The following is a 26,792-nucleotide window of genomic DNA, read 5'->3' as shown; positions in this document are numbered from 1 at the left end:
GTGGACACCAATAGAGCACATTGATTAATTAATCAATGGCTGTTGGATGTCAAACATTGTGTCCATTAGCATCATATGATCTTGTATGTGTATTTCCCGCAGACAGGACAGCACATACCACGATGGTTAATACAACAGTCGTGGGACTCTGGTTCAGACCGGAAGAAGCATTGCCAAGGTGGACACCACTAGAGCACATTGATTAATTAATCAATGGCTGTTGGATGTCAAACATTGTGTCCATTAGCATCATATGATCTTGTATGTGTATTTCCCGCAGACAGGACAGCACATACCACGATGGTTAATACAACAGTCGTGGGACTCTGGTTCAGACCGGAAGAAGCATTGCCAAGGTGGACACCACTAGAGCACATTGATTAATTAATCAATGGCTGTTGGATGTCAAACATTGTGTCCATTAGCATCATATGATCTTGTATGTGTATTTCCCGCAGACAGGACAGCACATACCACGATGGTTAATACAACAGTCGTGGGACTCTGGTTCAGACCGGAAGAAGCATTGCCAAGGTGGACACCAATAGAGCACATTGATTAATTAATCAATGGCTGTTGGATGTCAAACATTGTGTCCATTAGCATCATATGATCTTGTATGTGTATTTCCCGCAGACAGGACAGCACATACCACGATGGTTAATACAACAGTCGTGGGACTCTGGTTCAGACCGGAAGAAGCATTGCCAAGGTGGACACCACTAGAGCACATTGATTAATTAATCAATGGCTGTTGGATGTCAAACATTGTGTCCATTAGCATCATATGATCTTGTATGTGTATTTCCCGCAGACAGGACAGCACATACCACGATGGTTAATACAACAGTCGTGGGACTCTGGTTCAGACCGGAAGAAGCATTGCCAAGGTGGACACCAATAGAGCACATTGATTAATTAATCAATGGCTGTTGGATGTCAAACATTGTGTCCATTAGCATCATATGATCTTGTATGTGTATTTCCCGCAGACAGGACAGCACATACCACGATGGTTAATACAACAGTCGTGGGACTCTGGTTCAGACCGGAAGAAGCATTGCCAAGGTGGACACCAATAGAGCACATTGATTAATTAATCAATGGCTGTTGGATGTCAAACATTGTGTCCATTAGCATCATATGATCTTGTATGTGTTTTCCCGCAGACAGGACAGCACATACCACGATGGTTAATACAACAGTCGTGGGACTCTGGTTCAGACCGGAAGAAGCATTGCCAAGGTGGACACCAATAGAGCACATTGATTAATTAATCAATGGCTGTTGGATGTCAAACATTGTGTCCATTAGCATCATATGATCTTGTATGTGTATTTCCCGCAGACAGGACAGCACATACCACGATGGTTAATACAACAGTCGTGGGACTCTGGTTCAGACCGGAAGAAGCATTGCCAAGGTGGACACCACTAGAGCACATTGATTAATTAATCAATGGCTGTTGGATGTCAAACATTGTGTCCATTAGCATCATATGATCTTGTATGTGTATTTCCCGCAGACAGGACAGCACATACCACGATGGTTAATACAACAGTCGTGGGACTCTGGTTCAGACCGGAAGAAGCATTGCCAAGGTGGACACCAATAGAGCACATTGATTAATTAATCAATGGCTGTTGGATGTCAAACATTGTGTCCATTAGCATCATATGATCTTGTATGTGTATTTCCCGCAGACAGGACAGCACATACCACGATGGTTAATACAACAGTCGTGGGACTCTGGTTCAGACCGGAAGAAGCATTGCCTAGGTGGACACCAATAGAGCACATTGATTAATTAATCAATGGCTGTTGGATGTCAAACATTGTGTCCATTAGCATCATATGATCTTGTATGTGTATTTCCCGCAGACAGGACAGCACATACCACGATGGTTAATACAACAGTCGTGGGACTCTGGTTCAGACCGGAAGAAGCATTGCCAAGGTGGACACCAATAGAGCACATTGATTAATTAATCAATGGCTGTTGGATGTCAAACATTGTGTCCATTAGCATCATATGATCTTGTATGTGTATTTCCCGCAGACAGGACAGCACATACCACGATGGTTAATACAACAGTCGTGGGACTCTGGTTCAGACCGGAAGAAGCATTGCCAAGGTGGACACCAATAGAGCACATTGATTAATTAATCAATGGCTGTTGGATGTCAAACATTGTGTCCATTAGCATCATATGATCTTGTATGTGTATTTCCCGCAGACAGGACAGCACATACCACGATGGTTAATACAACAGTCGTGGGACTCTGGTTCAGACCGGAAGAAGCATTGCCAAGGTGGACACCACTAGAGCACATTGATTAATTAATCAATGGCTGTTGGATGTCAAACATTGTGTCCATTAGCATCATATGATCTTGTATGTGTATTTCCCGCAGACAGGACAGCACATACCACGATGGTTAATACAACAGTCGTGGGACTCTGGTTCAGACCGGAAGAAGCATTGCCAAGGTGGACACCACTAGAGCACATTGATTAATTAATCAATGGCTGTTGGATGTCAAACATTGTGTCCATTAGCATCATATGATCTTGTATGTGTATTTCCCGCAGACAGGACAGCACATACCACGATGGTTAATACAACAGTCGTGGGACTCTGGTTCAGACCGGAAGAAGCATTGCCAAGGTGGACACCAATAGAGCACATTGATTAATTAATCAATGGCTGTTGGATGTCAAACATTGTGTCCATTAGCATCATATGATCTTGTATGTGTATTTCCCGCAGACAGGACAGCACATACCACGATGGTTAATACAACAGTCGTGGGACTCTGGTTCAGACCGGAAGAAGCATTGCCAAGGTGGACACCACTAGAGCACATTGATTAATTAATCAATGGCTGTTGGATGTCAAACATTGTGTCCATTAGCATCATATGATCTTGTATGTGTATTTCCCGCAGACAGGACAGCACATACCACGATGGTTAATACAACAGTCGTGGGACTCTGGTTCAGACCGGAAGAAGCATTGCCAAGGTGGACACCAATAGAGCACATTGATTAATTAATCAATGGCTGTTGGATGTCAAACATTGTGTCCATTAGCATCATATGATCTTGTATGTGTATTTCCCGCAGACAGGACAGCACATACCACGATGGTTAATACAACAGTCGTGGGACTCTGGTTCAGACCGGAAGAAGCATTGCCAAGGTGGACACCACTAGAGCACATTGATTAATTAATCAATGGCTGTTGGATGTCAAACATTGTGTCCATTAGCATCATATGATCTTGTATGTGTATTTCCCGCAGACAGGACAGCACATACCACGATGGTTAATACAACAGTCGTGGGACTCTGGTTCAGACCGGAAGAAGCATTGCCAAGGTGGACACCACTAGAGCACATTGATTAATTAATCAATGGCTGTTGGATGTCAAACATTGTGTCCATTAGCATCATATGATCTTGTATGTGTATTTCCCGCAGACAGGACAGCACATACCACGATGGTTAATACAACAGTCGTGGGACTCTGGTTCAGACCGGAAGAAGCATTGCCAAGGTGGACACCAATAGAGCACATTGATTAATTAATCAATGGCTGTTGGATGTCAAACATTGTGTCCATTAGCATCATATGATCTTGTATGTGTATTTCCCGCAGACAGGACAGCACATACCACGATGGTTAATACAACAGTCGTGGGACTCTGGTTCAGACCGGAAGAAGCATTGCCAAGGTGGACACCACTAGAGCACATTGATTAATTAATCAATGGCTGTTGGATGTCAAACATTGTGTCCATTAGCATCATATGATCTTGTATGTGTATTTCCCGCAGACAGGACAGCACATACCACGATGGTTAATACAACAGTCGTGGGACTCTGGTTCAGACCGGAAGAAGCATTGCCAAGGTGGACACCACTAGAGCACATTGATTAATTAATCAATGGCTGTTGGATGTCAAACATTGTGTCCATTAGCATCATATGATCTTGTATGTGTATTTCCCGCAGACAGGACAGCACATACCACGATGGTTAATACAACAGTCGTGGGACTCTGGTTCAGACCGGAAGAAGCATTGCCAAGGTGGACACCAATAGAGCACACTGATTAATTAATCAATGGCTGTTGGATGTCAAACATTGTGTCCATTAGCATCATATGATCTTGTATGTGTATTTCCCGCAGACAGGACAGCACATACCACGATGGTTAATACAACAGTCGTGGGACTCTGGTTCAGACCGGAAGAAGCATTGCCAAGGTGGACACCAATAGAGCACATTGATTAATTAATCAATGGCTGTTGGATGTCAAACATTGTGTCCATTAGCATCATATGATCTTGTATGTGTATTTCCCGCAGACAGGACAGCACATACCACGATGGTTAATACAACAGTCTTGGGACTCTGGTTCAGACCGGAAGAAGCATTGCCAAGGTGGACACCACTAGAGCACATTGATTAATTAATCAATGGCTGTTGGATGTCAAACATTGTGTCCATTAGCATCATATGATCTTGTATGTGTATTTCCCGCAGACAGGACAGCACATACCACGATGGTTAATACAACAGTCGTGGGACTCTGGTTCAGACCGGAAGAAGCATTGCCAAGGTGGACACCACTAGAGCACATTGATTAATTAATCAATGGCTGTTGGATGTCAAACATTGTGTCCATTAGCATCATATGATCTTGTATGTGTATTTCCCGCAGACAGGACAGCACATACCACGATGGTTAATACAACAGTCGTGGGACTCTGGTTCAGACCGGAAGAAGCATTGCCAAGGTGGACACCAATAGAGCACACTGATTAATTAATCAATGGCTGTTGGATGTCAAACATTGTGTCCATTAGCATCATATGATCTTGTATGTGTATTTCCCGCAGACAGGACAGCACATACCACGATGGTTAATACAACAGTCGTGGGACTCTGGTTCAGACCGGAAGAAGCATTGCCAAGGTGGACACCAATAGAGCACATTGATTAATTAATCAATGGCTGTTGGATGTCAAACATTGTGTCCATTAGCATCATATGATCTTGTATGTGTATTTCCCGCAGACAGGACAGCACATACCACGATGGTTAATACAACAGTCGTGGGACTCTGGTTCAGACCGGAAGAAGCATTGCCAAGGTGGACACCAATAGAGCACATTGATTAATTAATCAATGGCTGTTGGATGTCAAACATTTGGTAATTCTGACTCGTAGTCAATAAAGGAAAAACGCTCCATTTTTCTTATGCAGCAAAAGAAAAGAAAGAAATGTTTTATTTAACGACGCAATCAACTTTTTGAGAGGAAACCCGCTGTCGCCACTACATGGGCTACTCTTTCCGATTAGCAGCAAGGGATATTTTGTTTGCGCTTCCCACAGGCAGGATAGCACAAACCATGGCCTTTGTTGAACCAGTTATGGATCACTGGTCGGGGCAAGTGGTTTTACACCTACCCAATGAGCCTTGCGGAGCACTCTCTCAGGGTTTGGAGTCGGTATCTGGATTAAAAATCCCATGCCTCGACTGGGATCCGAACCCAGTACCTACCAGCCTGTTGACCGATGGCCTAACCACGACGCCACCGAGGCCGGTCTTCTTATGCAGCAAGGAAACTTTTATATGCACTTTCCCACAGACAGGAAAGGACATACCACGGTATGCTGTATACCAGCCGTGGTGCACTGGCTAGAGCGAGAATGCTTTGGTGGTATGCGCTAATGAATGACTGCCAAAACAGTGATAATACATACAGCATGTGTTCTTGCAAGTTTATCCAGTTTTTTTTAATTTAATTATTTTTATTATTATTATTATTATTATTTTATCCCACTGCCCCCTTTCGTTTCTCTCCTTTGAATTCCATTTCATTTCTTCCCGATCTGGCAACTCCTATCTTTCAACGTCTTTCGCTATTCACCTCCACATCCCAGTCTCTCCAACCGCGACAGGTGCTTGTCTCTTGTGGCTATCCGTGCCACACACCTGTCATTCCCCATCAGCGTTTAGCTGTGAGCTTAGTCTGACCACTTCGGGGAATGTTCAGTAGTTACTTCTGGCATTATTAACAGGCACTTGTAACCACCTACTATGCACCCCTACTACCGGCGGTCGTTAGTTAGTGCCGTGGGTCAGACCAGCTTTATTAGCGGCAGAGGATGAGGATGCCAGGTGGGTGCAGGGAAATTCACAAAGACTGCACCCGTGGGGGAAGCTGAGGCAGGTACGCGATGGTGTGGACAGTTCAGAAGACAGTCGGAGGAAACTGACAGAAAGGGTCGAAACAGATTGAAATCGTGGGAGAAATTGGAAAGCTTTTTATATTAAGATAGTGAGAATGATAGGCAGAGGGTGATAGATGAGAAAGATGAATGAATGTGTGAGCCAGCTTTGATGGGATTTGAACCACTGTCGTCAGCTTGATTGTCCGGCAGCTTATCCACTAGACCACGGAGCTCACTAAGTTTATCCAATTTGGCTTCACTGCTGTAAGGCCACAGACAATGTTTCCTTTCCTTTCCCATAATTATAGAAGAAATTACTTTTTCCCCCGCTGTCTTCTCCGATAAACAGAAATTCCAGGTAACGAAGCTTCTTGCCCAGGACAGCGTGGCTTTACCTTTGTTAACATTTATAGGATATTAAACGAGCTTCCGTTTGGTATCATGTTTATGTCCCAAGTGAAATAATTTTCAATTGTGACGGGGTTTAGCAAGTGACAACAAAACTTATTTTACGAGGGATATAAATATGATATGAAATGGTTGCGAGTTTAATATTCTATTTATTACCAATAATAATCAGGGCGGCGGGTATGTTGGCGGGGAGGGGGGGGGGGGGGTACAGCTGCCCCACTAGTGCTGGAGGAAAACCTCAAATTCGGGTAAAAATTTTACAGATGTTCGGGCAAAATATGCTAACCTTTTCACCATGGATTTTCATCATTCTACCCTCAAAATCAGTTGTAATCCATATAAAATGCGCAGTGATTCGTTTGCAACCCTATATAGCTGTTTGGTGGTGATGCTAATATGAATATATGTTGTTAAGCAGATTCTGGCATTTTCGTTTAATTCGGGCAAAAAAAAAAAGCCAGCCTGCCCCATCCCTCTCATGTAGATAAATTTACATATTAAGTAATTAAGCACCGCCCTGATTTTGGGAAGTAATTTATATTTCTCAACGAACTGTGACTATTTAATTGACCCATTCCATGTAAATTGCTATTGTTTTGTGGAGATGTAGCATGTCACATGATCTCACGAAAGTTAAGACATAATTTTATCCTAATGAAATGTGTAATGTTACAAGGGAAATGAAATGTGTCAATGTGGGTGAAAATGTAGGTAAATTAACTATTGGACTGGCGCTAGTTTAAAATAATTTATAGAAGTGTTTTATGGCTGTCATGCTCGAACAACGTCCAGAATGTCAGAAAATCTTCAAAAGTTCAGTATCAGGTGTAACTCCCCACCGACACAGATGATAGCTTTTTATCATGCCCTGGACCAGACGTTGGATCTCACGTTGTGTGATCGCCCGCCATTCCTGTTACAATGATGCTGACAATTCTGCTAAATTTTGGACTGGAGGATATCTCTGCGATCCAGAATGTCCTACAAGATCTCAATCGGATTGAGGTCGGGGCTTCGTGCCGGCCAAGGAATGGTAGTGATTGCATTTCGCTGTAGGGAATCCATTACCTCACGCGTTCGATGTGGTCTAGCATTGTCATCCATAAACACTGGTCTCGTGGCCAAAGCATGATTGTCAAAGTGAGGGGTGACAACGGTTTCCAGGATGCCCCTATGATATATTGGCCCAATAAGATTGCCTTGAACAGTGACCAGATCCAATTTGTAATCATGCGAAACGCATCGCTACAGCATCACAGAAGACCGCCAAATGGGATGGTTTCCTGGATGTGGTTGGCGGCATAGGCGGTATTTGGTTGACTCCAGACACGAGTTCTTCCATCAGTCATGTGCAGAAGAAAGCGGCTTTCGTCGGACCAATGAATCTTTATCCAGGATGCAAGATTCCATCTGTAGCCTACCTGACACCACGTTAAACGTGCTGCTTTGTGAGCTGGTGTCAGAAGTGGACGTTTGATGGGCCTCCTGACTCGGTGCCCAGCGGTCTTCAGTCGATTCCTTACTGTCCTCGTTGACATGGTCCTGTTGGGAATCCAGTTATCTCTCAAGATCTTGCTTATGGAAAAAGGGAAACGTCGAACACGTCTTCTTGTGGAGATGTTTTACGAGGTTGTCCTGGACGGTTCCTGTCCTTGACATCATTGGTTTGCTGGTGTTTTCGTACGAGTCGACTAATTACAGTACGATTCCGACCCAACTGACGCCCAATTTTCCTGCATGACAACCCCACATTATTCATTCCAATAATCTGCCACCAAGTGGCAACGGACAGTTTTCGGCGAACCATAAGACGCTTATTAAGCACAAAAGGAAAATTATTTCCCGAAAACAAGCATAAAACTTAATTGAACAAAAACTTGGTTTTCCCACGTGAGAGGATAGTTTTCTGCACGTGCTATTTGTGCGGGTTCTTGACTGATTTTTTACAGTATTAATATTGCCTGGCTACCACCCATAATAATAATTTGGTGACAATATAAATTGTGGTGCTTAATTAATTTTCAGGGGCCCTAATTCACAAAGGTCTCTTAGGCTCTGCTAGACAACAAAACATCCTCTTTGCAAGTCTTTTAGCATTGCACTGCGAGATCGCAAAGTTGCGAGAGTTTAGTGAATTAGGCTTTCGCTTTCAATGCATTACAGGATAAATGAAATAACTGGTAACTTTCTTAAGATATCAGTCTTCGCCATTCCAACTGTAACAGGATAAAACCGATATGACAAGGCACGCAATTGGTCTCTCTCTCGAACTCGAAAATGTTTTCATCCCGTTTACGACAGGTATATTAACTATAGACATTTTTTTCATCCCGTTTACGACAGGCATATTAACTATAGAATTTTTTTTCATCCCGTTTACGACAGGCATATTAACTATAGAATTTTTTCATCGCGTTTACGACAGGCATATTAACTATAAAAAAAAAAAATCATCCCGTTTACGACAGGCATATTATCTATAGAAAAATTTTTCCTCCCTTTTACGACAGGCATATTAACTATAGAAAATATTTTAAGACATACATATATATATATAGACAGACAGACATATATAGACAGACAGACGGGTACAAACAGACGGTTTATCAAATCTCTCTTCATTAAGTTAAATTGTAATGAGCCATAAAAAAACAGTACATATTATGAAGTTGAAACACTAAAACAGGTAGCATTTGGAACAGGATAAATATTTACATTACCTTGTATGACAGAAATCGACGTGAATAATTCAGATTTTTCCGTCTTTTATCCGTCCACAAATGACAAACTCTTTCTCCTAAAATCCCAACGTATCTGCGAAAGACTTTTTTCCCCCGATTCCCTCAGCACAATAAGGCTCAGGCCAAATCGATGATTTTCGCCTCGCTAAATTCCTCTTAATGTAACAGGCAATTTTGCCCCGTTTAGTAAAATCCACGGCACGAACTCGACATTAAAAGGAAATCTCCCGACCGAAGTGTTTTGTAGTGGTCGGGCCCGCTCGATGTCATACATACAGATCGGCGCTTTAATTCGCCGAAATGGCTTCGTCGGTTCCGAGGCCGTCTGTCGAGCAGTCACGGACGCCACTCGGTAAGTATCGACTTTTTCTCCGATTGAAGGCAGTTGAAGACGAATTCCTTCATTAGACAAGACACCTCGTGGTTGAAGGAAGGAAGGAAGTAAGGAAAGGTTTTATTTAACAACGCATTCAACACATTTTGTTTACGGTTATATGGCGTCGGACATATGGTTAAGGACCACACAGATATTGAGAGAGGAAACCCGCTGTCACCACTACTCTTTTCGATTAGCAGCAAGGGATCTTTTATATGCACCATCCCACAGACAGGATAACACATACCACGGCCTTTGAGACACCAGTCGTGGTGCACTGGCTGGAGCGAGAAATAGCCCAATGGGCCTACCGACGGGGATCGATCCCAGACCGACCGCGCATCAAGCGAACGCTTTATCACTGGGCTACGTCCCGATCCCTCGTGAGACCCCCCCAGTTAGAATCACACGACGTTCGATCATGCATTCATTTCAACTTATTTTTGTGCTTATATCCAGTTAAGGTTCAAGCACGCTGTCGTTGGCACACACCTCAGCTAGCTGGGTCTGAACAGTCGGTTAGTTGTTAGTTGTCTGTCCAAGACAGTGGGCTAGTTGTTAATGGTTAGTTGTTAGTTGTCTGTCCAAGACAGTGGGCTAGTTGTTAATGGTTAGTTGTTAGTTGTCTGTCCAAGACAGTGGGCTAGTTGTTAATGGTTAGTTGTTAGTTGTCTGTCCAAGACAGTGGGCTAGTTGTTAATGGTTAGTTGTTAGTTGTCTGTCCAAGACAGTGGGCTAGTTGTTAATGGTTAGTTGTTAGTTGTCTGTCCAAGACAGTGGGCTAGTTGTTAATGGTTAGTTGTTAGTTGTCTGTCCAAGACAGTGGGCTAGTTGTTAATGGTTAGTTGTTAGTTGTCTGTCCAAGACAGTGGGCTAGTTGTTAATGGTTAGTTGTTAGTGAGAGAGAAGAGGGCGTAGTGGTCTTACACCTACCCACAGATTCGGTAAAACTCACTCTGGGTGGGAGCCGGTGTCACATATAATTTGCACCCGCCTGGATTTGCACCCCCCAGTCAAGATTATACGTAGAATAAGAACTCCCCAGTGCATATTATACATGTAATATACACTCCCCCAGTCTACATTACACGTAGGTTATAATAATGTTTTAAGCATTCACATAATGATATATTTTTATTTTAGCGTTCTTTGATGTTTGTATGGCCAGTGCACTTTGTAAAAGTTGATATAAATATCAGTGGCGAATCTAGATGGCTATGTGAATCAGGGGCGGGCCCAAGGAGGCCAAAACGTGTCTGGATCCGCCCTTGCAAATTTGCAGGATAAAAATAACTCATCATATGTGATGATCGGATGGATCCCTGAATCTCTTCACCCATCTCTTGTTTCCAATTAATATGACAGGAATTATGCGAAGATAACATTGAAAAGCTTTGTCTAAAACATGTTCATATATTAGAACCAAAATTCATTACTTTCAAAGGTCATGGTTTGTGCCTATCATGTCTTTAGGATGGTGCATATAAAAAGTCCATGCTACTAATGGACAATTGTAGCGCGTTTACTAAATCTAAGACTCTATGTCAAAATTACCAATCCTATATTCGATCATTAATACATCAGTATGCTCTAGTGGTGTCGTTAAAACATTTTTTTAATTGCACAAGCCTAAGAGCAGTGAGTAGATCTTATAAAATTCAAGTGCGTGATAATAAATAGATCATTATTATACGCATAACCTGGAACTCACATTAATTATTACACATCTATTAAATCTATACTCCATGTTTATTATTATGCATATAATCTACACTACCCTTACATTAATCTAACTACACATAATCTAAACTCCATATTCATTGCTATACATATAATCTACACTACTCATTCATTAATCTAACTACACATAATATAAACTCCATATGTATTGCTATACATATAATCTACACTACCCATTCATTACTCTAACAACACATAATCTAAACTCCATATTCATTGCTATACATATAATCTGCGCTCTCTGTTCATTATTATACATATAATATACACACACACACACACACACACACACACACACACACACACCCATCAATTACTATACAAATAACCTACACTTTCCATTCATTATGATACATATAATCTGAACTCCCTATTCATTATTACATATATTATCTACACTCCCCATCACATTATTATACAGTATCTACACTCCCCATTCATACTGTATATAAAATTTGCACTCCCCATTCATTATATACATACATATAATATACACTCGTAGCCCAGTGGTAAAGCACTCGCTTGATGCGCGGTCGGTTTGGGATCGATCCCTGTCAGTGGGCCCATTGGGCTATTTCTCGCTCCAGCCAGTACAGCACGACTGGTAGATCAAAGGTTGGGGTATGTGCTATTCTGTCTATGGGATGGTACATGAAGTCGCGACAGCGGGTTTCCTCCCTCAATATCTGTGTGGTCCTTAACCATATGTCCGACGTCATATAACCGTAAATAAAATGTGTTGAGTGCGTCGTTAAATAAAACATTTCCTTCTTCTTCATTACTATACATAACACCTGCACTACACATTAATTATTATACGTATACTATACACTTCCCATTCATTATATATACACATAATCTAGACAACACATTCCGTTTTATATGTATAGTAATGAATGTGCAGTGTAGATCATACATATTGTCATAATTGTGGAATGCAGAATACATATATATTGATGAATGCAGAGAGTAGGTTGTATGTATAATAAAAGAAATGTGTGTAAATCATGTATATAATAAAGAGTGTGGAGTGTAGATTATATGTATTATAATAAATGTGAAGTGTATGATAATCCACCTGGTGTGTAGATTATAATTATGTATAATAATGAATAGGGTGTGTACATTATATGTACATGTGTATAATAATATATATTATAACAATGAATAGTAATGAATGTGGAGTGTAGATTTTATATATATATAACAAGCATTCTGGAAATACTGCTAAAGTAATACATGTCCACTACAGGACCCAACAATTTTTTGCATCTCTTAAGTTAAAGGGACATAACTCTGTTTAAAATCGGTAAATCGTCATGAAAGTCAAACTTGATCTGTAAAGCTATACACAAAATTTCAGCTGAATATGTTGAGGAATTGGAAAAAAGGTAAAAAAAATCAACATATTTTCTCATCTCCTAAGTTCAACGGCAATAACTCTTTAAAAATGGGTAAATCGTTATGAAAGTCAAACTTGATCTGTAAAGCTATACACAAAATTTCAGCTGAATATGTTGAGGAATTGGAAAAAAGGTAAAAAAAATCAACATATTTTCGCATCTCCTAAGTTCAAGGGCAATAACTCTTTAAAAATGGGTAAATCGTTATGAAAGTCAAACTTGATCTGTAAAGCTATACACAAAATTTCAGCTGAATATGTTGAGGAATTGGAAAAAAGGTAAAAAAAATCAACATATTTTCGCATCTCTCAAGTTCAAGGGCAATAACTCTTTAAAAATGGGTAAATCGTTATGAAAGTCAAACTTGATCTGTAATAGTATATGATAAAGCTATACAGAAAATTTCAGCACAATATCTTGCTTTGCAAAAACAAAGTCTGGAAAACAAATTTCCGTATCTTCTAAATTTAAGAGTCATATCTCCGTCAAAAATAGGTAAATCGTCATGAAAGTCAAACTTGATCTGTAATGGTACACTATAAAGATATACGCAAAATTGCAGCTCAGTATGTTGAGGCATTGTGGGTAAAAAAAAGTCTGGAAAACAAATTTCCTTATCCACTATGTTCAAGGACCATAATACCATATGATAAAATTATATACCAAATTTCAGCTCAATATCTCGAGGCATTGTCGGGGGTGGGGGGTGGGGGGGGTGGGGGGGGGGGGTGGGGGGGGGGGGGGGGGGACATCCAGAAAACTTCATGTGTGGCAGACGGACGGAAATACATACAGACGGACAGAGAGAAGGACCGATATGAAACCTATAACCCCGGTTGGACCGATAGGGGACTAATAATGAATGTGAATTGTATTCATTGAATAGCACTTAAATTAGTATCAATCCAAAGTTCTTTTAAGAGAAATGAATGTATTCAGTACTTAAACATAGTACTTGGAGAGTGCACATTATATGTATAACAATAACTAGGGGAGTGCAAATAATTCAAGGGGAGTGCGTATTATACGTATAATAATAACTGGGGGAGTGCAAATTATACGTATAATAATGACTGGGGAGTGCATATTCTTGGGGAGTGCACATTAAATGCTACACCGGTACCGGGATGCGAACCCTGTACCTACCAGCCGGTGGTATAGTGGGCCATTGTAAACAGTCGGAGACTAATCCGGGTTGGATATAGAATGAATTGAACAAACACATGCTACCGGCATCAATGGTGTCGTGGTTAAGCCATCGCACTTAATTAAGGCAACTACTGGGTTCGCAGCTCGGTACTGGCTCCCACCCAGAGCGAGTTTTAACGACGCAATGGATAGGTGTAAGACCACTATACCCTCTTTTCTCTCACTAACAGCTAACAATTAACAACTAACCAACTGTCTTGGACAGACAACCCATATAGCTGAGGTGTGTGCCCAGGACAGCGTGCCCTGAACCTTAAAGACACTTGTCGGTAACTCACACAACCGATTAAGATGTCCGAGGAGTGTTATGACAAGTTCAGGACATCTTAATAGGTTTCGTGGGTTACCGGCCAGTGTCTTTAATTGTATACAAGTGCGAAAATAAGTTGAAATGAAATTAATACAGTATGAAAAAAAAAAAACTGTCATTTTTAGGGGAACCAAACTCCCATATCCCAACCCCATTAATTCCACCTTTTCTTATCCATGCACCAATTTAGGGGCGAGAAGTAGCCCAGTGGTAAAGCGCTCGCCTGATGCGCGGTCAGTCTAGAATGGAATCCCGACAATGGACCTATTGGGCTATTTCTCGTTCCAACCAGTGCGCCAAACGTGGTATATCAAAGATCGTGGTATGGTATGTGCTATCATGTCTGTGGGATAGTGCATATAAGACATCATTTGCTAGTAATGAAAAAAACATGTAGTGGGTTTCCTCTCTAAGACTATATGTCGAATGTATCACCTTTTTTCTTTTACATCCAATAGCCGATGATAAATAAATCAATGTACTCTAGTGGTGTGGTAAAACAAAACAAACTGTAACATAAAATGTCATGTAATCGTGCTGCTAGGCCGCGGTGCTAGAAATGGCGAGTCCGGTCTGGGATCGATCCCCGTCGGTGGACCCATTGGGCTATTTCTCGTTCCAGCCAGTGCTCCACAACTGGTGTAACAAAGGCCGTGGTATATACTATCCTGTCTGTGGGATGGTGCACATAAAAGATCCCTTCCTGCTAATCGACAAGAGTATCCCATGAAGTGGCGACAGCGGGTTTCCTCTCTCAATATCTGTATGGTCCTTAACCATATGTCTGACGCCATATAACCGTAAATAAAATGTGTTGAGCGCGTCGTTAAATAAAACATTTCCTTCCTTTCTTCCTTGGTACATAAACTCAAGCTGGTGTCATATGCAAGTGTCCAATATTGCGAGGTGACCGATGACAGACGACCGATGGTGATCGAAGAAAACCGAGAAATGGTAAAGAGCGTCGTCCTGTCGATGAAATCTTCAGATAGGTCTGTTGACATTCTTCTTATATGCACACACACTCACCGCTGTTTGGCGGGTTTCCACTCTGTGAGCCCGGTGGCGATGGTATACGAGATTATAATAATGATGCAGGGACTGGACTTCGCCGGTCGGTTTATTGACGAAATATCACGGGTTCCCGAGTTTTTAGAGTGCCTATCAAACGTACGGTGTTATAATGGACATCAGTAGGTTGACTGTGAAGGGGCATGTGTAGTCGCCCGTACAAAAACTGTTATCGGTTCCTTTGGTAGTGGTCTACGATAAATATGAGCATCAAAGATTACGACAGACAGACAGACAAACAGACAGAGAGTCAGACAGACAGACAGACAGGCAGAGAGTCAGACAGACAGGCAGAGAGTCAGAGAGTCAGAGAGACAGACGCTCGGGTATAGAATCACAGACGCATAGAAAAGCAGGTGGACGCGGATCAATGTACAGACAGCCAGTTTGATCCAGACACAGCCAGAGACAGACAGACAGACAGACAGACAGGTTGAACCAGACACACAGCCAGAGACAGACAGACAGACAGCAAGGTTGAACCAGACACACAGCCAGAGACAGGCAGACAGACAGCCAGGTTGGCCCAGACTCACAGCAAGAGACAGGCATGCAGACAGACACACATTTACGAACACAAAACACACAGGTACACAAACACACAGTCGGAGACAGACAGACATGCAGACAGACAGACAAACACACATTCACGAACACAAAACACACAGGTACACAAACACACAGTCGGAGACAGACAGACATGCAGACAGACAGACACACAGACAAACAGTCAAAGACAGTCATGCAGACAGACAGACATTCACGAACACAAAACACACACGTACACGAACATACACGCAGGGAGATAGACATATATCAATAAAGCACACACACACACACACACACACAATTACAGATAGGGACACACAGACAGAGAGACACACAGACAGCCACATAAAACACACATGTACACATAGGCAGTCATTATATATATATATATGTATGTGTGTGTGTGTATGTGTGTGTGTGTGTGTGTGTGTGCGTGTGTGTGTGTGTGTGTTTCTGGCTGTTTATCTGTATATGTGTTTACTGGCCTATAGTTGAGTGTTTGCTGGCCTATAGATGTCTTTACCTGGTTGTGTATTTACTGGTTTATATTGTGTTTACCTGACTGAGTGTTTGCTGGCCTATAGATGTCTTTACCTGGTTGTGTATTTACTGGTTTATATTGTGTTTACCTGACTGAGTGTTTGTTGGCCTATAGATGTGTTTACCTGGCTGAGTGTTTACTGGCCTATAGATGTGTTTACCTGGCTGGGTGTTTATTGGCCTAAAGTGTGTTTACCTGACTGAGTGTTTACTGGCCTAAAGTGTGTTTACCTGATTGAGTGTTTACTGGCCTATAGATGTGTTTACCTGACTGGGTGTTTACTGGCCTATATATCTGTTTACCTGGTTGAGTGTTTATTGGCCTCTAGTGTGTTTACCTGACTGAGTGTTTATTGGCCTATAGTGTGTTTACCTGCCTGAGTGTTTATTGGCCTATATAATGTGTTTACCTGGTTGAGTGTTTATTGGCCTATAGTGTGTTTACCTGACTGAGTGTTTATTGGCCTATAGTGTGTTTACCTGCCTGAGTGTTTATTGGCCTATAGGTGTGTTTACCTGGCTGAGTGTTTACTGGCCTACAGATGTGTTTACCTGGCTGGGTGTTTATTGGCCTATATATGTGTTTACCTGGCTGAGTGTTTACTGGCCTATAGATGTGTTTACCTGACTGAGTGTTTACTGGCCTAAAGTGTGTTTACCAGACTGAGTGTTTACTGGCCTAAAGTGTGTTTACCTGATTGAGTGTTTACTGGCCTATAGATGTGTTTACCTGACTGGGTGTTTACTGGCCTATATATCTGTTTACCTGGTTGAGTGTTTATTGGCCTATAGATGTGTTTACCTGGCTGGGTGTTTATTGGCCTATATATGTGTTTACCTGGTTGAGTGTTTATTGGCCTCTAGTGTGTTTACCTGACTGAGTGTTTATTGGCCTATAGTGTGTTTACCTGGCTGTGTGTTTATTGGCCTATAGATGTGTTTACCTGCCTGAGTGTGTATTGGCCTATAGATGTGTTTACCTGGCTGAGTGTTTATTGGCCTATATATGTGTTTACCTGGCTGAGTGTTTATTGGCCTATATAATGTGTTTACCTGGCTGAGTGTTTATTGGCCTATAGTGTGTTTACCTGACTGAGTGTTTATTGGCCTATAGTGTGTTTACCTGCCTGAGTGTTTATTGGCCTATAGATGTGTTTACCTGGCTGAGTGTTTATTGGCCTATAGATGTGTTTACCTGACTGAGCGTTTATTGGCCTATATATGTGTTTACCTGACTGAGTGTTTATTGGCCTATAGGTGTGTTTACCTGGCTGGGTGTTTATTGGCCTATAGGTGTGTTTACCTGGCTGGGTGTTTACTGGCCTATAGATGTGTTTAGCTGACTGAGTGTTTACTGGCCTATAGATGTGCCTTATGTGTCTACATGTGTCTTATGGTACTACTAGAAAATCACATAGGTGCTTATCCTAAAGATCTCTAATATACAAGTTTCCAAAACAGAGGACAACACGTATCACGGTCTTTGATATACCAGTCGTAGCAAACTGTTGTGCAGGGGAAACAACCGAGTCAATTGGCGGTGTTCTAACCTACGACCTCACAACATGAGTTACAAAGAGATTGATTTCGGATAGACTAGTAGAGACTATCGCCTCACTAAGTAACCTACATACAGACCGATCACGGATCGACTAGAAGAGACGATCGCCTCACTAAGTGAGCTAGATACAGACTGATCACGGATGGACTAGAAGAGACGATCGCCTCACTAAGTGAGCTAGATACAGACTGATCACGGATAGACTAGTAGAGACGATCGCCTCACTAAGTGAGCTAGATATAGACTGATCACGGATAGACTAGTAGAGACGACCCCTCACTAAGTGAGCTACATATAGACTGATCACGGATTGACTAGTAGAGACGATCGCCTCACTAAGTGAGCTACATACAGACTGATCACGGATAGACTAGTAGAGACGATCGCCTCACTAAGTGAGCTACATACAGACTGATCACGGACAGACTAGTAGAGACGATAGCCTCACTAAGTGAGCTACATACAGACTGATCATGGATAGACTAGTAGAGACGATCGCCTCACTAAGTGAGCTACATACAGACTGATCACGGACAGACTAGTAGAGACGATCGCCTCACTAAGTGAGCTACATACAGACTGATCATGGATATACTAGTAGAGACGATCGCCTCACTAAGTAAGCTACATACAGACTGATCACGGATAGACTAGTAGAGACGATCGCCTCGCTAATTGAGCTACATATAGACTGATCACGGACAGACTAGTAGAGACGATCGCCTCACTAACTGAGCTACATATAGACTGATCACGGACAGACTAGTAGAGACGATCGCCTCACTAAGTGAGCTACATACAGACTGATCACGGATAGACTAGTGGAAACGATCGCCTCACTAATTGAGCTACATACAGACTGATCACGGATAGACTAGTGGAGACGATCGCCTCACTAAGTGAGCTACATACAGACTGATCACGGATAGACTAGTAGAGACGATCGCCTCACTAATTGAGCTACATACAGTGATCGCGGGTAGACTAGTAGAGATGATCGCCTCACTAAGTGAGTTACATACAGACTAGTAGAAACGATCGCCTCACTAAGTGAGCTACATACAGATTGATCACGGACAGACTAGTAGAGACGATCGCCTCACTAAGTGAGCTGCATACAGACTAGTAGAAACGATCGCCTCACTAAGTGAGCTGCATACATATTGATCACGGATAGACTAGTAGAGACGATCGCCTCACTAAGTGAGCTACATACAGACTGATCACGGATAGACTAGTAGAGACGATCGCCTCACTAAGTGAGCTACATACAGACTGATCATGGATAGACTAGTAGAGACGATCGCCTCACTAAGTGAGCTACATACAGACTGATCACGGACAGACTAGTAGAGACGATCGCCTCACTAAGTGAGCTACATACAGACTGATCATGGATATACTAATAGAGACGATCGCCTCACTAAGTGAGCTACATACAGACTGATCACGGACAGACTAGTAGAGACGATCGCCTCACTAAGTGAGCTATATATAGACTGATCACGGACAGACTAGTAGAGACGATCGCCTCACTAACTGAGCTACATATAGACTGATCACGGACAGACTAGTAGAGACGATCGCCTCACTAACTGAGCTACATATAGACTGATCACGGACAGACTAGTAGAGACGATCGCCTCACTAAGTGAGCTACATACAGACTGATCACGGATAGACCAGTAGACCAGAGAGAGAGAGAGAGAGAGAGAGAGAGAGAGAGAGAGAGAGAGAGAGAGAGAGAGAGAGAGAGAGAGAGAGAGAGAGAGAGAGAGAGAGAGAGAGAGAGGGAGGGAGAGAGAGAGAGGGAGGGAGGGAGGCAGACTGGTAGAGAGAGGCAAGCAGATAAGTAGAGAGAGATACAGTTATATTAGTAGAGAGAGACATAGTCGAGGAAAGATATGACCGAACCTAGAACAAATTGGAACAGATGGGTTTGGGGTTTTATATTGTTAAGATGACCCCACTGAATATAAATACCCAAAATCTGCCAAAATCATATACCGGGATAGGTGCTAATTAGCATAAATCCAATACGGTCGCCAAAACCAACTTTGAGGCCCTATATCTCCTAAACGGTTGCTTTTAGACCACATGAATATATTATAAGCAGATAGAAAAATTATATTAAAAAATCACAGTATCTTGTTAAAATATATTATGACGTACATATGACGCCATGACGCCAATATGACGTCATTTTGCGTCATCATGACTCAAAATAGCTCAAACATGTCGTTTTCAACCGAAACAATAGTGCACTCATAGATTTAGATTGTGACTTTCCATTAATGCTTAATCCTTAATTATATAGCATTATGAAATGGTAGACAGAATAATAAAAAAATATGTCAGATTCGATATTGTCTCAGAGGAAAGCGAAACTCTAAAACAATGCCACCAATTTTCATATACCTGAAATGTCACCTAATATAATAGATCAGACAATCTGTGCCGCATGAAGTCAATAAGTAATTCAAATCACAATTAAAAGTATTATGAATCATTATAATATCACATCTAAGTCAAAGTCATCTATTTATTTACACAAATTAAAATAGTTTAGCCATTGACACCATGTAATTCATTTGCATACCTCTGCAGTTGACTATGTGCAATACCAATCTTACATATAGAGCTTGTGAGGAGTTCCATTGTTATTTGATAAAAGTGTTTTTATCGCTTCTTACTATCCTCTTTTCCCATCTGAACTTTCACTTGGTAGTGTAGTCGATAAATGTGATACTTTGTAGCTTCAAAAATAGCTCAACTGTACCTTTTAAAGTACTGAACCTTGTCATGCTACACATAATCCAGAGGTGATACCACAGCTACACATGGCCTATATATTAAACATACATGTGAAATGTCCTTACAAAATTATTCCTTACAGATAATCCCAAACCGGATAACTAGCTATAAATTTTAGTTTTAATATAAAATGAAGACCCTTTGTTCCTGCGTCTGCATGGTGGCCGTGTAAGTCAGTGTCTTCACCAATGACGTATAATGTCAGTCGTAATATCAGCAACTTCAGTCTTTATAAACAGAAATTTAGTGTCTTGGTCTGGATTAAAGGAATACTGTCACGGATTTAAGGATCTTATTTCTCTAAAAATGGATAATAAATAAAAATTACATTAATTGTTGGAAACCCAATCTAACTATCGCATCACCTTAACTGAACCATGGTGGAGTGAAATCCATGTCAATCCTCTCGGCAATTTTAGTTTTTGAATTATGGACCATTGCCATAATTCAATTATTTTTACAAAATGTCATTGATAAATGGAGTATGGTGGTTATAAAGATGGTTGAATAAAGTACATTTAGGGACAAATCAAAATAGTTTATGTTCTCCACCCATTTTACACAAAAAGCTCTACTTTTGCATGGGTCGGAATTACCACAAACAAGTCTTCAATGTCAACAAGTTGCACATGTTTACAAACTACATGCTCTCCCCTGTCAACTTCAGTCAAATAGTTGCCACTTCAAAGCTGTCTGCCAAGAAATAATCACAGTCAAACAGCAGACTACATGCACGGACAAATTTCCGGACAACCAAATGGGAAGATAACTGTAATCTGAGGCCATCGCGTAAGAAAGTACAAACAGACAGATTCTTTGTGAAAGTACAAGACATTCCGCCAACATGAGATGCAGCCAAGCAGCACACTTGTCGTTTATACTATCAGATTAAAATCGGGTTGGAAACAGAGTGTGTTGTGACGCCAGAAAACTGAACATGAATTTTTTAACCTAAATCAAAGGGGTGGTGGGGAGGGGGCGGAACGTAGCTCAGTGGTACAGCGCTCGCCTGATGCGCGATCGATCTAGAAACAATTCCCGTCGGTGGGTCTGTTGAGCTATTTCTCGTTCTAGCCAGTGCTCCACAACTGGTGTAACTAAGGCCGTGGTATGTACTATCCTGTCTGTGGGATGATGCATATAAAAGATCCCATGCTGCTAAACTGAGCATGAATTTCTGAACCTAACCCAAACTGGGCGGAACGTAGCTCAGTGGTACGCCGCTCGCCTGATGCGCGATCGATCTAGGATCAATTCCCGTCAGTGGGCCCATTGGGCTATTTCTCGTTCCAGCCAGTGCTCCACAACTGGTACATCCCTGTCTGTGGGATGGTGCATCTAAAAGATCCCTTGCTGCTAATCGAAAAGAGTAGCCCATGAAGTGGCGACAGCGAGTTTCCTCTCTATATATCTCTGTGGTCCTTAACCATATGCCTGATGCCATATAACCGTAAATACAATGTGTTGAGTGCGTCGTTAAATAGAATATTTCCTTCTAAACCAAATGTTCATCGGGTGCCAGTGTAGTAAAAGAATCTGTGACTGTACACAATACAGTCACACTTAGATGTTCTACTGCATATGGTGATTGCAAACATGAGTGTTACAGGAAATATGCTGGTAGAAACCAAATAACTAGATGGCTTGAACCTAGGTGTGGTTTCATTATGATTTGAATTGCTTTATTGAATAAATACAGCATAGGCCTGACGATATTATATGGAATGTTAAATCTGAAAATCACTGAAATTAGTGGCATTATTTTATATTATATTTGACCGGCCTCGGTGGCGTTGTGGTAAGGCCATCGGCCAAAAGGCTGGTAGGTACTGGGTTCGGATCCCAGTCGAGGCTTGGGATTTTTCATCCAGATATCGACTCCAAACCCCGAGTGGGTGCTCCGCAAGGCTCAATGGGTAGGTGTAAATCACTTGCACCGACCAGTGATCCATAACTGGTTCAACAAAGGCCATGGTTTGTGCTATCCTGCCTGTGGGAAGCGCAAATAAAAGATCCCTTGCTGCTAATCGTAAAGAGTAGCCCATGCAGTGGCGACAGCGGGTTTCCTCTCAAAATGTGTGTGGTCCTTAACCATATGTCTGACGCCATATAACCGTAAATAAAATGTGTTGAGTGCGTCGTTAAATAAAAAACATTTCTTTCTTTCTTATATTATATTACATCGGAACACATTATTGAGAAGTGTATAAATCTGTGAACATACTATTATATCTGGTGGAAACTACACCTTTTTATCTTCAATGTGGCCCATTTCTGAGTTTTGATGACGCATGACGACATCGTAGTTGCGTCATGACGTCATAGGTACCTCATAATGTATTTTTAACAAGAAAATTTGATTCCTTGGTAACATATTTCTGTCTACTTTAAAACATTTATGGTGTAGGTTTTGTAAATTAGCCGTTTAGGAGATATAAGTCCCCGAAGTTGGTGTTGTCAGCCATATTGGATTTATGCTAATTAGCATCTTTCCCGGTATCCGATTTTGGCGGATTTTGGATAAATGTTCAGTGACGTCATGTTAACAATATAAAACAAAAAACCTTCTGTTACAATTTGTTCTAGGTTCACCTGAATCTTGGCTCAGAATTATTGCACTAACTAACAGGCAGACTGGTAGAGAGAGAGAGAGAGAGAGAGAGAGAGAGAGAGAGAGAGAGAGAGAGAGAGAGAGAGAGAGAGAGAGAGAGAGAGAGAGAGAGAGAGAGAGGCTGGAGAGAGAGAGAGAGAGAGAGAGAGAGAGAGAGAGAGAGAGAGAGAGAGAGAGAGAGAGAGAGAGAGAGAGAGAGAGAGGCAGACTGGTAGAGAGAGAGAGAGAGAGAGAGAGAGAGAGAGGCAGACTGGCTGAGAGAGAGAGAGAGAGAGAGAGAGAGAGAGAGAGAGAGAGAGAGAGAGAGAGAGAGAGAGAGAGTGGGAGAGAGAGAGAGAGAGAGAGAGAGAGAGAGAGAGAGAGGCAGACTGGCTGAGAGAGAGAGAGAGAGAGAGAGAGAGAGGGGGGGGGCAGACTGGCTGACAGAGAGAGAGAGAGAGAGAGGACAGACAGAGACAGAGACAGAGACAGAGAGACAGAGAGGCAGACTGGTAGAGAGAGACAGGCAGACTGGTAGAGAGTGACAGGCAGACTGGTAGAGAGAGACAGGCACACAGATTAGTAGAGAGAGGGACAGGAAGACTAGAGTGGCAGACAAACATACAGACAGACTTACAGACAGAGTTACAGAGAGACTTACAAAGAGACCGATAGCCGTGATTCTCTCTCGGTGACTGACAATCCTTTCTCGGTGGATAATTCAATTTCATTCACTGAACATTGAGTGGAAAATCTGTTTACCCAATCAGCTGCAGCCGACCTTACCGAATTATTGCGAGTGTCTGCCGAGCGGGATGTCGAGTGAAGAAGAGAAATTCATTTTGACAAAATTCAAAGAGATGTTTCCCGCTCGTAGGACTCTCCGGTGAGCCGGGAGTAATGACGGTTATCGTCTGCTCCAGGCCAACTTTAGCCAAATGTCGTCTGCTTGAAGCGAAAGACGTGTGAAAAAGGGGAGACTACCCCATACACCCACACACAAACTAGAGTACTGAATACATTTCAAGGGCACAAACCATAAATTTGTATGAGGCCAGATCTATTTGAATCGGCCTTGGTGGTGTCATGGTTAAGCCATCGGACATAAGGCTGGTAGGGACAGGGTTCGCAGCCCGGTACCCGGCTTCCACCCAGAGCGAGTTTTAACGACTTAATGGGTAGGTGTAAGGCCACTACACTCTCTTCTCTCTCATTAACCACTAACAAACTAACAACTAACCCACTGTTCTGGACAGGCAGCCCAGATAGCTGAGGTATGTGCCCAAGACAGCGTGCTTGAACCTTAATTGGATATAAGCACGAAAATAAGTATAAATCAATCTGCAGCCCGGCACTGGCTCCCACTCAGAGCGAGTTTTAACGACTTAATGGGTAGATGTAAGACCACTACACCCTCTTTTCTCTCACTAACCACTAATCACTAACAAGTACCCACTGTCCTGAACAGACAGCACAGATAGCTGAGGTGTTTGCTCAGGACAGCATGCTTGAACCTTAAATAGTCCGCAATTCTCCTTTAAACAGAGATTGTAATACTGGATGTAAATAGACGAGACATAATACCCGAATTCGTAAAAATAGTTAGTAATTCCTTTTTAAATAGAGTGTTTAATATTGGATGTAAACAGACGAGTTTTGGTAATGCTAATTGTTAACAGACGACAGTTGCGAATGCTAATTGTCAACAGACGACAGTTGCGAATGCTAATTGTCAACAGACGATAGTTGTGAATGCTAACTGTCAACAGATAACACATAATGTAACAAGACAATTGTTAAAACTCATTGTAAACACATGATTACATGTAACACATAATGTCACAAGACAATTGTTAAAACTCATTGTAAACGCATGATCACATGTAACACATAATGTGACAAGACAATTGTTAAAACTCATTATAAACACATGATGATATGTAACAGATAATGTGACTAGATATGTAACAGATAATGTGACAAGACAATTGTTAAAACTCCTTGTAAACACATGATGACATGTAACAGATAATGTAACAAGACAATTGTTAAAACTCATTGTAAACACATGATGACATGTAACAGATAATGTAACAAGACAATTGTTAAAATTCATTGTAAACACAGGATGACATGTAACAGATAATGTAACAAGACAATTGTTAAAACTCATTGTAAACACATGATGACATGTAACACATAATGTCACAAGACAATTGTTAAAACTCCTTGTAAACACAGAATGACGTAACAGATACTGTCACAAAACAGATAATGTGACAAGACGATTGTTAAAACTCTTTGTAAACACAGGATGTTATGTAACAGATAATGTGACAAGACGATTGTTAAACTCATTGTAAACACGAGATGACATGTAACAGATAATGCAACAAGACGATTGTTAAAACTCATTGTAAACACAGGATGACATGTAACAGATAACGCAACAAGACGATTGTTAAAACTCATTGTAAACGCATGATCACATGTAACACATAATGTGACAAGACAATTGTTAAAACTCATTATAAACACATGATGATATGTAACAGATAATGTGACTAGATATGTAACAGATAATGTGACAAGACAATTGTTAAAACTCCTTGTAAACACATGATGACATGTAACAGATAATGTAACAAGACAATTGTTAAAACTCATTGTAAACACATGATGACATGTAACAGATAATGTAACAAGACAATTGTTAAAACTCCTTGTAAACACATGATGACATGTAACAGATAATGTAACAAGACAATTGTTAAAACTCATTGTAAACACATGATGACATGTAACAGATAATGTAACAAGACAATTGTTAAAACTCATTGTAAACACAGGATGACATGTAACAGATAATGTAACAAGACAATTGTTAAAACTCATTGTAAACACATGATGACATGTAACAGATAATGTAACAAGACAATTGTTAAAACTCATTGTAAACACAGGATGACATGTAACAGATACTGTCACAAAACAGATAATGTGACAAGACGATTGTTAAAACTCTTTGTAAACACAGGATGTTATGTAACAGATAATGTGACAAGACGATTGTTAAACTCATTGTAAACACAGGATGACATGTAACAGATAATGTAACAAGACGATTGTTAAAACTCATTGTAAACACAGGATGACATGTAACAGATAACGCAACAAGACGATTGTTAAAACTCATTGTAAACGCATGATCACATGTAACACATAATGTGA

The 26,792-nt window shown here is 41.3% G+C and overlaps 1 protein-coding gene across 1 annotated transcript in view; it reads left to right on the top strand.

Annotated features, from left to right (window-relative positions):
• The window catches only part of LOC121373080 (trichohyalin-like), a 91,521-nt gene extending 67,070 nt beyond the window's left edge, over positions 1–24,451 (top strand). The window contains exon 7 of the mRNA XM_041499526.1: positions 24,332–24,451. Within this exon, the coding sequence (XP_041355460.1) occupies positions 24,332–24,451 (120 nt within the window). The remainder of the gene's footprint in view (positions 1–24,331) is intronic.
• The last annotated feature ends 2,341 nt before the right edge of the window (positions 24,452–26,792 follow it).

The sequence above is a fragment of the Gigantopelta aegis genome, chromosome 5 (assembly GCF_016097555.1).
Source record: "Gigantopelta aegis isolate Gae_Host chromosome 5, Gae_host_genome, whole genome shotgun sequence".
In the NCBI taxonomy this organism is placed as follows: domain Eukaryota; kingdom Metazoa; phylum Mollusca; class Gastropoda; order Neomphalida; family Peltospiridae; genus Gigantopelta; species Gigantopelta aegis.
Note: the sequence above shows the minus strand (reverse complement) of the source record. Positions and strands in the feature narration are given on the sequence as shown.